The sequence below is a fragment of the Equus quagga genome, chromosome 12, assembly GCF_021613505.1.
Source record: "Equus quagga isolate Etosha38 chromosome 12, UCLA_HA_Equagga_1.0, whole genome shotgun sequence".
Classification (NCBI taxonomy): domain Eukaryota; kingdom Metazoa; phylum Chordata; class Mammalia; order Perissodactyla; family Equidae; genus Equus; species Equus quagga.
The window spans coordinates 89,737,408-89,750,354 of record NC_060278.1 but is presented as its reverse complement, the minus strand read 5'-3'; the positions used below and the strand labels follow the sequence as shown (position 1 = coordinate 89,750,354).

Genomic DNA, 12,947 nt, shown 5'->3' with positions numbered 1-12,947 from the left:
CCCCCCATTCTGCCCCTTTCCCTGGCTGTTCCATCTCTGTCTCTGTGTCTCTGTCGGTCTCTTTTTTTTCTCTCTGCAGACTACAGCTATTTGGAGACCCCAAGGGAAAAATGGAAAAAGAAGATAGAGATGAGAAAAAATGCAGACGACAGACTCTGTGTGTGTGTGTGTGTGTGTGTGTGTGTGTCCAGCACAAGTTCTGGTCAGAATTGAATGAAGGAGGGAGGGAGAGGAGCAGCGGGTGGGTGCGGACGCGGCAGCGCAAGGCTGCAGCCTGGGGCAGGGGCACGCACGCTCCCCACACACGACACATGTGCACACGCTACGCACACTGGGCTGCAACAGCGGAAGGGAAGTCAATGAAGCTGTGGAGAAAGGGAGGCAGGAAGGGGGCTGAGAAAGATAGAGAGACCAGGCACAGACGGCCTGACACAGAGGCACACACGAGCGGGTGAACTCACACAGCCACGCGACCCCAGGGCAGGGCTGGGCCCAGGGTGAATCTCCAATGAGTTCTACATACGACTGTATGAACGAATGAAAGGCCCGCAGCCCAGAGAGCCAAGAAACGTGGGCCAGGGCATGGAGAGACACACAGAGAGACACTCTCAGAGAGAGAAAGGAGACACCGAGGCCGATGGGCAGAGAACAGGTGACAGGCCCCGACGGACACACATGCCCCACCCTCTCTAGGCAGGAGGAACAGGGTGGGTGGCACAAATTATGGGGAGTTTTTTGAGGTTTGCTGTATCTTTCCAACTCTTCTGTAAGGAATATTTATTTATTTATATTTATAGATATAAAAAATAAGAAAACATCTTATTTTTCTCAAAAAACAGGTGTGTAGAATAAGAGGAAAACCACTGAAACCAGGAAGGGAAGGTGGAAGGGACATGGGAGTCCTAGGGTCTCCAGTCCCCGAAATGGGCTGGCAACTGGACAGGGCTGCAGAAGGAACAGGCAGAGGGGCCGGGGATGGTGGTCCTGGCAGAGGGGCCGTCTCTCCCTCTCCACTCTGTCTATCTCGTGAGGAGTCAAGCAGAAGCAACTGAACAGAGGCCCAGAGTGAAGGATCAAAAGCAGAGAAGGAGCTGGAGATAAGAGGTGCGAGAGACAGAGCAAGCTTTCCCGCCTCCCTTGTCTGACCAAACATCGCCCACGTGGGACAGATCGGGGCACAGCAGTGAGAACTTCCCCAGCCCCTCAAGCTCTTGTTCCAGTGGATGAGCTGCGTGAACCCCTACGACAAGTTCCAGGGGGTCAGGGAAATCTCCCAGAGGCGGACTGTGGCCTCTGAGATGTGTTTTGAAGGATGAACAGGAGTTTGCCAGGTTGCAGAGAAGGAAGAAAGGGCACTCCCAGCTGTGGAAACAGCCTGGGCAAAGGCACGGAGGTGAGAGAGGGCCTGGGGAAGAGACAAGCATGGAGGGATTGATAAGGAAGAAAACCTGAGGGACAGACACACACACACAGAGACTAGAGAAAAAAAGAGAGACGGCAGCGAGGCACAGAGAAAAAGAGAAACTAGCAATACTGAGAAACAGAGACAGAAAATGAGAAGCACACAGAGAAAGACCAAGAAGTGGTAGGAAGGGGGGTGGAGGGGTTAAGGAAGGGAACAAAAAGAAACAGAAAATTGTCCAGACAGAGCCAGGGGCCAGACAGCAGAGAAAGCTGGAGAGGAACAGACAAGAGAGAAAACCACAGTCAGACAGAGAAAGAGAGACAGAGACGGAGAGACACACGAAGAGATGGGCTGAGAGGTGTAGAGAAAGGGGGCCCAGAGCCACGCGGGCCAGCGCCTTGTCCCCACCAGGGCTGGGGTGCGTCCCAGCCCGCTCGCTGGTATCCCTGCGCCCCGGGCACACGTGGGGCCTGCCGGGAGTGGCCAGTGCTGTGTGTGCCCTCCGAGCCGACACAGACATACACTGCCCCACACACATTCACAGAACACAGCTACACACAGCCGTGTGCCCACGCCCCGGAGCCTGCAGCTTCAGGCACAAACTACCTGGATTTGTGTCCACGCAACGCACACAAATCCATGCACACATGGCCAGAAAAAAAGACCCACTCGCTTGCTTCAGACCCCAACACGTACACCCCTCACACACACACACATCCTGAGCCCACAGGCTAGTACATTACCTGGACACACGTGTATACGGACACAGCCGGGGTGAACACATGCCCAGCCTTCCACTCACACCCCACGTGAACACAGGTTCACACATCTGGGCACACAACCCCAGGAGCCTAGACTCACGGACCACCAGGACATGTGTCCGCACACCAACAGAGACACGCATGAGCAAACAGGTCCCACACACCCACATGACCACAAAGGCACACACATCCTAGGCACACGCTTCCACAAGCACACAGAAGGTGTGCACGAACTCACACCCATATGCCTATCACTGCTCCCAAGACACATGCACACCCACCGGCTCTCCAGGAGTCCACTCTGACCTGGGCACCATGGGATTCGGCATGTGAAAATAATACTGAATAGCGAAATGTCCCGATTTTGACATTCGTTTTTAATTAAACACTTTATTACAGCCAGAGGTGACTGGCCTAGGTGTGTGATCTGACGTAAAATAAATGTCTTCATGTAGACTGTTGCAAATGAACTTCCCAGGTCATGTCCCTCGGTGGCAGAGAAGGGAGGAGAGGAAGGGTCTTTGGATTTTTCTCCAGAACGCCCAGGACTTTGGTTGACCCAGCTCCACCCCCCCGCCAACCCCCCTGCCCAGCACCCCTGGGAGACACACAGATAGCAGGCACGCAGCCACAATCCACCGTGAGCACATCCACAACTCCACACAGGCCTGCCAGCCCCACCCCGCCCCCGGAGTGTCCACGGCCACCAGATGTCCACCCAGGGCATCTGCGTCCTGAGCCGCTCACCCCCCGGGGAGTCCTGGTGCATCTCAGACACAAGCAAGGTTTCTGCCGGACAAGCTCACCCAGTGAACACAGGTGTAGATGTGCACACACAGCCACATTCCAGAGAGCCCGTCTCCAATCCGATCATGTCACCTCCTGGCCCGAAGCCCTCCGGTCACCAGTGCTGCCCCACAGGCCCCTCTGACCAGAGCCTGTCTTCTCACCCCACCCCTTCGTGCTCTCAGGCACACGGCAGAGACTCAATAAACCAGTGGCCAAGCTCCGAGGTCTGCTTGTGTTTAATCAGACAATATGCAAAGTATTTACAACCAATTCTGGATCCCCCCTCCCTCCCGAGCCTGGGCCATGGAATGTGGGACCCCCAGGCCCTGCCCAGAGCCGGGGGTCCCCGAGGCCTCTGCATAATCATCTGAAATCTACAAAACACTGTTTTAAAAAAAAGGACAGTATCAGGACACCTTATACAAAGGGCCTTGGGCAGCTGGAAGGGGATATGAGAGCACGCTGGGGTGAGCGAGCCCAGATTCGACTGGGACGGACTAAGACTTGGGTCATAAACACGCATGAAAGGAAAAGTGGAAATGTCATGGGCAGGCACCGCGTGGCCTCCTTCCCCGCTGGCAGGGCCTGGCTGGCTCGAGAACCCCTGGCAGCGGGGATGTTATTGCTATGATGGGGGACTGTGGTGAAATGTACAACGTGTCTGGGGGACAGAGCAGGGGGCATTTTTACATGTTAAATATGGACACACATGGAGGAACACACACGTGCACACACACACACACAGGGGCCCTTGGCAAGATGCCCATAAACTGTCAGCCGCTCCTTTTAAGACGGGCACACTGAGGCCCAGGGAGAAGCCACCACATACCCAAAGGCTGAACAGCAGAACCAGGGCCGGAACACAGTCTCCCGACGCCCAGGGCTGGGCTCAGCACGCGATGGCAGGCCACAGGGTCTGGACAGGAGCGGAGTCGCTGCAGAGGCCATGGCCTCAAATGGAGGCAGATACTGCAGCCCAGAGAGGAAGCAGGGGCCACCCGAGGTCACACAGCCAGTCCTGGTGCACGGCAGTGGACACGCTCACCCTCTGTCACCCTAGCCTAGGCACTCCTTGCCCTACTCATGAGTTAAAGGGTGCCAACTTGGGGAAGGAGCAGGGGCCAGGCGCTGAAAGGACACAAGACAAACTGGGGGAAGGGGGACCTGGGTTCCTTCCTGAGGCCAGAGCTAGGGTCTCCAACCACTTGGATCTTCTACTTTTGCTTGATTGCCTCCAGAGCCTGGGAGCTCACTCCCTTTCATGGCTGGCTAGCTCTAAAGGTCAAAAACCACACGCGTCCTGACTGCAGCCTGCCTCCTGACCCCTGCACCTTCACCCCTCATCCTGGCTCAGCCCACACGCGCCTCCACTCTCCCCTGACGACAGCCCCGCCTAGTGGGCAGTAGCCACATGACGCCGTCTGCTGTCTCTGATCCACCCTCAGGCCCCTTGTCCCTTGGGCTGCCCTAGTCTGTCCACGATGCCTCCAAGGACAATCTTGTTGGTTCCTGAGGAAGACAGAGGGAGCACCGGGTTCCAATCTCACTTCAACCCTGAACTGCTCTGTGGCCTTGAGCAAGTCACAGCCCCTCTCTGGACTCAGTTTCCCCGTAGGTCATAGGGGGACAAGGAATTGATGATCTCTAAGGGTCCCTCAGATCTAAGAAGGGCAGGGTTTGACGGGGGTGCCCACCCCACCCACCATCATCAAGTGAAGCCTGGCCTCAGGCTACCCAGCCCGGGAGCCACGGCAGAGGGGTCTGGACCCAGCAGCCTCCACCAAAAGGTGTTTCAGAAACGGACGGCAAGGGGCAGGATGGCCAGCAGGCCAGGGGCCCATCACTCCTCTTTGGAAAGGCTCTTCGGCCAGCTCTGGAGACAGCCCTGGGGTGGAAGAGGGAAGGAGCCGATGCGCAGAGTAGGGTGAGGCTGGAAAAAGGGCGCCCTAGCCCAGCCCTTTGTCCTAATTTCTCCTGCCGAGACGCACGGGGCTCCAGGAGGGCACAGGGAGGAGCCTGTGGGTGGAGCGGCAGCCGGCACGAAGTCACTGTGCCAGCCTCCAACACAGCCCTTGGGACCGCCCCAGGCCCAGGCCCTTCCACGCCACACAGGGGGGAGGGGCCTCGTCCCTGGCAACTCAGCCCCTCAGAGAGGAGCAACGGTGGGCAGGCAGAGTGAGGCAAGACCCCAGCCAGGGGCCGCCCGGCCCAGGATCCTGGCCCAGAGCAGTCTGGCCCTGCAGCCGGCTCCCTATAGGTTCTCCCCGGGCTGGTACTGGGGCTCAGTGGATGTGAAGTAGTCCTCCAAGAAGGCCTGCAGGTACTCGAAGGTGGGCCGCTCCTCCGGCTCCTTCCGCCAGCACTGGCACATGAGGTCGTGCAGGGACTCGGGACACTCGGGTGGGCAGGGCATGCGGTAGCCCCGCTCCACTTGGTCCAGGACCTCTCGGTTGACCATCCCTGCGGGCAGAGGGAGGATGAGGAGGCGGGCTCCGGGGAGCGCAGCGGCGGGGAGGAAGTTGATGGGGACCACAAAGGGTTTCCTGCCTAGGACACAGTGGGTATGACCTTGGGTAAGTCCCCTCCCCAAGACTGGGAGCCCCGACCAGAGAGAGAGCATAAGATCAGATGCTGGGGAAACTGAGGCCCAGGAGGGGGTGTGGTTTTCCCAAGGTGACCAGGGCGGAGGGGTTCCAAGACCAAAGATAGGCTGCAGGAAGCCCTCTCACCAGGGTAGGGCACCCGTCCCTTTGTCGTGAGCTCTGTCAGCAGGATCCCAAAGGACCACACATCCGACTTGATGGTGAAGCGGCCGTAGAGGGCAGCTTCTGGAGCCGTCCACTTGATGGGGAATTTGGCACCTGCAGGAGTGACGAAGGTCAGGGAAGCCTCAGCAGCATGTCACAACTGCACCATTCTCTCCCCCACCTGACAGATGAGGAAACTGAGGCTCAGGGAAGGGGTGTGACTTCCTCGACAGGCCATACCACCTCGCCTGGGCCCTGCCCACCTTGCCGGGCCGTGTACTCATTGTCCTCGATGAGCCGAGCCAACCCGAAGTCGGCCACCTTGCACACGAGGTTCTCTCCGACCAGGATGTTGGCAGCACGGAGGTCCCGGTGCACGTAGTTCATTCGCTCCACGTACGCCATGCCGGAGGCGATCTACGGGCAGAATCCCAGGAGCCTGGCTCAGGGGCCACCTCATGCCCTTCCCAGGTCACAGGGCACGTGCCCAGGGATGGAGGCATCCCCAGGGGTGGAGGCCCAACCAAACGCCCTGCCCTCCCCATTTCATCAGGCAAGTGACATCAGTTTACAATAAACGCTGCTGGCATAAAAAGCAGGGCCAGCGCCCAGCAGGAGGCGGATGCAGGGCAAAGGGGAGGCACAAGACAAGATGCAGCCAGGGAAGTGGGGTGACCAGGAAAAAGAGGCCCCAGATGCCCCACAGACAGAGGAGTGCCAGGTCCTGCCTGCTGTCCTGAGTCCCCTCTCTGAGCCTCAGTTTTCTAGTCCCTCAAATGGGAATAATGGCCATCCCTACCTTCCCTGATTGTGATAAGGATTAAATTAAAAAATGGTTTTTGAGCATCACCTACAGCAAGCAAGCACTGATACATGTTTGCTGAATGACTGAATGACCTTCACAGAGAAGAAAACTGAGGCCTGAGGTCGGGCCCACAGTCAGTCAGTGATTCCTGATGCCCAGGTAAGGGCTCTCTCCTCTGCCCAGAACTACCAGTCACAGCACCTGTCAGTGGTCTCAGTAATACATGTGGCGAGATCAGCGAGTGTGGGGGCAATCAAGGCTAGCTTCCTGGAGGGGGCACTCGAGGCCAGAACTGGCTGAGCCAAGTGGGTCTGGGTGCTCAAGGGCCAAGGGTGGGAGGCGGGAGGGGCTGACTCACCTGAGCAGCCATGTCCACCAGCTGAGGCAGCCGCAGGTACTTGCCCGTCTCCCCCTTGAGAAAGTCCAGCAAACTCCCTGGGCAGAGAGAAAGCAGCTGTGGCCCCGGCCCTGGCCTCCCCACGCCAGGACGCCATGACTCCCAGATCCTGTCCGCCTGGGCTGGCCCGGCTTTAACAGGCACAGCAGATTTCACATAAACGCATCTTGGAATAAAGTCGCTGAGCATTTGTCATTCCAAAGGCGAGCGGGATGGGAAAGAACCAGACGCCCACCTCCAGGTGAACAAACTGTGATCCATCCACACAGGGGAATACTACTCAGCAGTGAAAAAGGAATGAGCTACCGATACAGCAACACCAAGGAGAACCTCGGAGGTAAGGGTTACATACACAAAGTTCTAGAACAAACAAATCACGGTGACAGGCAGCACCTCAGCAGCTGCAGGGGTTGGGGACTGGAGGGCACTGTCTGCAAAGTGGAACGAGGGAGCTTTCGGGGGTATTGGAGATCTCCTAGCTCTTAATTGTGGTAAGAGATACACAGAGTACCCACTTGTAAAAACTCACTGAACTGGATACTTAAAATGGGTGTATTTTATCAGAGGTAAATTACACATCCCAAAAGTGGAATTTAGAAAAATAATTAATTTAAAAATTAAGTAAAGGTCAAGCCAGGGACTTGACCCAGATGTGGCTGAGCTCAGAGGGTTGGGGGAGTTCTCCTCCCAGCCCCAGAGTGGCCAACGGCCCAGCAAATTGGGGGAGACAAGACGCCTTGTGGGAAACCGTTGAAAGCAAAATGAAACGAGAAAGGCACCCTTGGGTCTAACTTCCCAGGGACATGAGAAGCTGGCTCCATTCTATTCCATTTCAGAGACGGATATTCTAGATCTGGCGGGAAGGGAAGCCGCCCCCCGCCCTGCCACGAGCGCCTGACCCGGAGCGTCCGTGGCGCGGCCCGGCCTCACCCTTGCTCATGTACTCCGTGACGATATAGATGGGCTCCTCCGACACCACCGCGTACAGCTGCACCAGCTTCTCGTGCCGCAGCTTCTTCATGACCTGGGCCTCCTGCAGGAAGGCCTCTGGGGACATCGTGCCCGGCTTGAGGGTTTTGATGGCCACCCTGGTGGTGCCGTTCCAGGTCCCTGTGTGGGGAGGGGCACAGGCTGCCTCAGGGGAGGCCCCCCCATGCCCATCCCACAGGGACCCGGGATCTGCCCGCCCGGCCACCACTTCCAGCTCTGGCCTCCCCGGTCGTGTGACAAGCCCAGCCAAGGCCAAGGCCCTTTCTGAGCCTCAGCATCCCCATCTGTAAAATGGGCACAATGACAGGACGCTCCTCACAGGGCTGTTCCCAGGACTCAATGAGTCTCGGACACATGCTCAGGAAACAGTGGCTGTCCTTACGACTGTGATCATTAGCAATGTCCCAAACAGCAGCATGTTCGCCTGAGGTGGGAGACCATGCTTCTAACTCAGCCGCTCCCTCCTGGGCGATCATGTCCCTTCTGGGCAGCTCGTCAAAGGTGCACAGGGTTAGCAGATGAACGGGGTCCGGACGAGGCAGAATGAGGCCATGAGAACAAGAGGCCAGCCGAGCCGCACTCCCCAAAGTCAGGCCTCACGCTAACAGGAGGGCGCGGGGGTCAGACCGCGGGTGCGGCTCGCCTCCGCCTCGGCCTCCACCCGCAGAGGCCGTGGGTGGGTCAGCTCCCCACTCTGAGCCCCAGTTCTCTCAGCTGGAAAACAGAGATGCTGTAGTGTCTACCTGGAGGGCTGTTTGGGGGTTAAAGGAGATTTTAGCCACCGGGCCCAGCCTGCTGTGAGGGCTCAGCGAATAAAAGCTGCCGCTGTCATTTTATCATCATCTGGGTTTTCATCGTGAGGCCTTGGGGGGAGCCGTGTTCCAGCCCCGTGAGTTTACTCCGAGTTCTTGTCCCAGCTGGGCCTGAAGCTCCTGTGACAAGTGGCCTCGGCCCATCCCCCTCCCAGTCCCTGGGCCTCAGCTGGGGGCTGAGGCGCAGGCTGTCTCTGGCCCTCCTAGCACCTGGCACCTGGGAGTCCACCCGGAGCACCCAGGAGGGAGTGAGGACCTCCCCCATGGACACGCCCACACACCCGAGCCAGGAGTGAGTTTTGCAGCCACCAGAGCGGTCGATGCCGTGGATTTACCCAGGTTTTGCTCACGTTCTCATGGTGTGTCTGTGCCTGGGAGCTGGCTTCTCATCCCTCTCCCCAGCCCCAAGCCAGCACGTCCCTTTCCTGACGTGGCCTGACCTCCGGCCTCCAGGCCTCTGCCCCTGCAGTGCCCTCCACCCAGGAACCCTCTCCACTCTCCTCCGTCGTCTCCTCCCGATGGAAGGAAAGTAGAAACAGTGAGGCCACATGAAGACTGCCTTCACTCGGTGAAACGAGTGAAGAGGCCTTGAAAAAGCACCCCCATCGCCCGCTGAAGCCACAGGCTGACGGCTGTCACCCCACCTCCCTGATTCCTCTGTGGCAGCAGAAGCCCGTCAGCAGACGGTGCCTGGGCTTGTCGGGGCTGCCTGCTGTCCATTTCTCCAGGGTTAACAGGCCTGGACCCGCCAGACCCGGTGCCTCCTACACTCCCCCTGAGAGCTCAGGCTTCTCCTGCCGTGGCCAGGAGCCAACCTGTACACACACCTGGGTCAGTATTCTCTCTCAACTCCATGGGGGCCCTATTATCATCAGCCCCATTTTATATTTGGGAAGATCGAGGCTCAGAGTGAAGCCCCCCGCCCAGACCACACGGCCAGTTGGTGGGGAGCGGCGATGCCCAGTCCCAGGGAGCTCTTGGTAAACAGGTACCATGCTCTGCAGGGCATGGGGGGCCACACCTCAGCCTGGTGCCAGCCACCCCTGGGGAGCTCCGCATTTAAAACAGCTCCCACTGTTCAGCAGAGGTGACGAGCAGGGGACCGATGGGGGTTTGAGCTGCCACATGGGATGGACATCAGCCTGGTTCTCAGGTGGGGTCACCAAAGTCCCGCCAGAGGGACCGTGGTCTCCTCTGAGGGGGCGGGAGCAAGGCCTTACCCATCCACACCTCTCCGAAGCAGCCCTGGCCCAGCTTGACCTCCAGCCGCAGCGACTCCCGGGGGATCTCCCAGGCGTCCTTGGCCAGGCCCTGAGTCTGTGGCTTGGACGTGGGGCACACGGTGGTGAGGCGGTGACACAGGCCGTCAGCGTGTTCTGAAGACAGAGACGGGGGGTGGAGGTCAAGCAGGGCATCCGCCCTGGGGCCTCCCTATCCCACGGGGGTACGTGTGTGTGGGGGTGGGTGGGTGTGTAGACCCACACATTGTATGCACACAGCCTTAGGAGACAAACAGGATGCCCTCGAGGCCAGGCGTTCACACCTCTGTGTGCACACCCTCACCTCCACACAGGCCCACACTGCCTCATGCATCTGCTCCCTGAGTCATTCATTCATCACCCTTGAAGGGCTGGCCACCCAGACAGGTGCCAGGGACCCAGTGGGGGACAAGTTCAGTGGAACCCTGCCCTCAGGAAACTCACAGCTGGTGGGGAGCCCAGCCTCCCTTAATCACCTCCCAGGACCACAGTGTGACGGAGGAGGGCTGTGCATACAATAGCAGGTGGGAGGCATGGAGTCCTGGAAGGCTTCCCACAGGAAGTGGTACCCAGGCTTGGATCTGGCTGACTATGGAACAGCCCTCCAGGGAGGGGCACACAGCCTCATGCATGTGCAAAGGCCCTGAGAGAGGAACAAGCCACAGGGGTGGAGGAACTCAAAGGAGGCCAGGGGGGCTACGGAAGAGTGAATGGGAGAAGGGGGCCCAGGTAAGGCAGGGAGGCCAGAAGAATTAGACACCCAAGGCCTTGGAGGCCACATTGGGGTCTTTATCCTAAGATTCCAAGGTCTCCCTGGAGGGTTTTGATCTGGGGGAACAGGGCTCAGAACGGACCCTACAGTGGTCGCCAAGGGGACAGAGAGGGTGCCAGATCCTAGAGGGAGTTGGGAGGCCCCGCTGACAGAGGAGGAGGAGGAATGGGTGGGGAGGAGCATGCGGACACACGGCCCGTGACACTTCGGTCCACTGGGCAGCCCCGGACATCCGGACAGATTGCCACACGATCGCACACGTGTGCGCGCCCTGCCCTGCGGCACGAGCCCCGAGCCCCTACTCCCTCTGCCTGCTGCTCCCTCTCCCTGCTCTGAGCTCTGCGCTGCAATGGATCTAGCCGCCCCCTCCTCTTCTCCCAGGAACCGGTTCAGACCGGTCCTAGGGCTGCAGAGACAGACAACATCAGCCTATGCCCCCTCCCTTCCCTGCTCGCTCCTCCAGGCAGCCCCCTCCTGGCCAGCCAGCTGCAGAGGAGGAGAGAGGAGGGAGGAAAGGAGAGGAAAAAGTGGGGGGGAGCAGGAGCAGCATGTCGTCAGGATAACAGAAGCCCCAGCCCCTGTTGGCCCTGAAGCCGCCTCCCCAAGGTCTGCAGCTGAAGGTGAGCCTCTCACGCCCCCTCAGAGGGCCCAGCCCCAGGCCCACGGCAGCCCGCTCTGCCCTGCAGCCAGCAGTGCCCTGGCCTCGGCCCGCCGCCCGCCGCGCTCACTGGAATAGTAGGCTACTAGCTGCTGCAGGCTGTTGAACTGGGTGCGGGAGGTGATGTAGAAGCCGCCGCTGTCCAGCTTGCGGATCTTGTAATGCTTCACGTTGAGGCCCTTGGCGTTGTCGAAGTCGGACACGGAGAGGCAGTAGGCGCCTGCAGGGCAGCCAGAGAGAAGCGTGACCACCATGCCCCTCACCCCCGCCCCCGCCACGTAGTTCTGTGCCCGCCCGACTCAGCAGGGAGGGAGGCCAGGCCGCGGGCCCCCACAGCCAGGTCTGGCCCATCCTGTCTCTGAGCACCCGGCTCGAGGCAGCCACTGGGGCAGGGCCAAGCGAGCAAAGGGACACCTGATAGAAAGCCTCGCCGTGGACCCTTGGCCCCAGCAAGAGCACCGACGCCTGAGTGTGTATCCCAACTGTGTGACCTAGACAAGTTGCTTGCCCTCTCTGGGCCTCAGTTTCCTCCTCTGCACAATGGGGCTACTCTCAGGGCTGCTGGGAAGATTCAATGAGACCACATATAAGAGGGCCTGGCACACAGTAGGTGCTCAATTAATGAGGCCCAGAGAGGGAAAGCACATAGCCTCAGGTCATTCAGCAAGTCAGGCACAGCGCTGGACTTGAACCCACACCTGGGTCTCCCAGTGGGCAACCAGGACTTGCTGCCAATGGCCCAGGCCATAAGCATGTAGAAGCCACAGGCCTGAGCCAGAGCCAAGCTGACCACGTGTGCACACATGCAGGCATGCGCTCATACAGGCCCCCAGGTGCGAAGACAAACCTGTAGTAATTCACTCCCACGCAGCAACACACAGACCATCCCACCCCTACGTGCACATGTGCTGGACCCACACGCGGCGCACGGCCACACGGCCACTCATCAACGCACATGCATGACATGGATGCTCTGCTTTCCCATCTCCCGCTGAGCCCCAGGCCCACGGGCAGCAGCCCAGCTTTGTTGCCATGGTGATGGGGCACCTGCAACCCACTTGCAGAGGGACTGGAGAGACAGGGGGCGGTCTGCGTTCCCCGGCCGAGGAAAGGGACAAGGGCCAGGACCACGGGTGAACCCCATTCCTCACCTGAGGAACCTGAGGCCACAGTGGCTAAGCGTCATCTTTGGCTGCACCTCTGGCCACCCCAGATAACTCAGTGTTCCTCAAATGCACCTCCTTGCCTTTGATCCTGCCGTTTTCTCCACCTGGAAGGCTCTTCCCACCTCACTCCATATACCAAACTCCTACGAGTTCTACAACACCCAGCTCCAACCACCCACAAAAGACCCAGTTCCCACTGGCCAGCAGGAGCATTCATACCTTTTGTGGTCTCGCTTTCTCGCACTAGGAAGGTCCCTCTCGGGTTCTCCACGTTGAGCAGTAACCGCTCTGACTCCCGTCTGGTGATCTTGCCAAAGTACCACCTGGGGCAGGAGGGCGGAGGGCGGTGTTGGCGGCCCAGGGTCCCGCCCACCCACAGCACCTCT

General features: G+C 59.1%; 1 protein-coding gene across 2 annotated transcripts in view; it reads right to left on the bottom strand.

Moving 5' to 3' along the window:
- Positions 1 to 3,173: 3,173 nt before the first annotated feature.
- Positions 3,174 to 12,947, bottom strand: part of SRC (SRC proto-oncogene, non-receptor tyrosine kinase) — a 49,839-nt gene continuing 40,065 nt past the window's right edge. For both annotated transcript variants that reach the window (XM_046679206.1, XM_046679207.1), the window contains exons 7-14: positions 12,781 to 12,884; positions 11,466 to 11,615; positions 9,927 to 10,082; positions 7,835 to 8,014; positions 6,866 to 6,942; positions 5,966 to 6,119; positions 5,685 to 5,816; positions 3,174 to 5,415 (exon numbers count right to left, since the gene is read on the bottom strand). In XM_046679206.1, the coding sequence (XP_046535162.1) occupies positions 5,207 to 5,415; positions 5,685 to 5,816; positions 5,966 to 6,119; positions 6,866 to 6,942; positions 7,835 to 8,014; positions 9,927 to 10,082; positions 11,466 to 11,615; positions 12,781 to 12,884 (1,162 nt within the window). In that variant the 3' untranslated portion in view covers positions 3,174 to 5,206. The remainder of the gene's footprint in view (positions 5,416 to 5,684; positions 5,817 to 5,965; positions 6,120 to 6,865; positions 6,943 to 7,834; positions 8,015 to 9,926; positions 10,083 to 11,465; positions 11,616 to 12,780; positions 12,885 to 12,947) is intronic.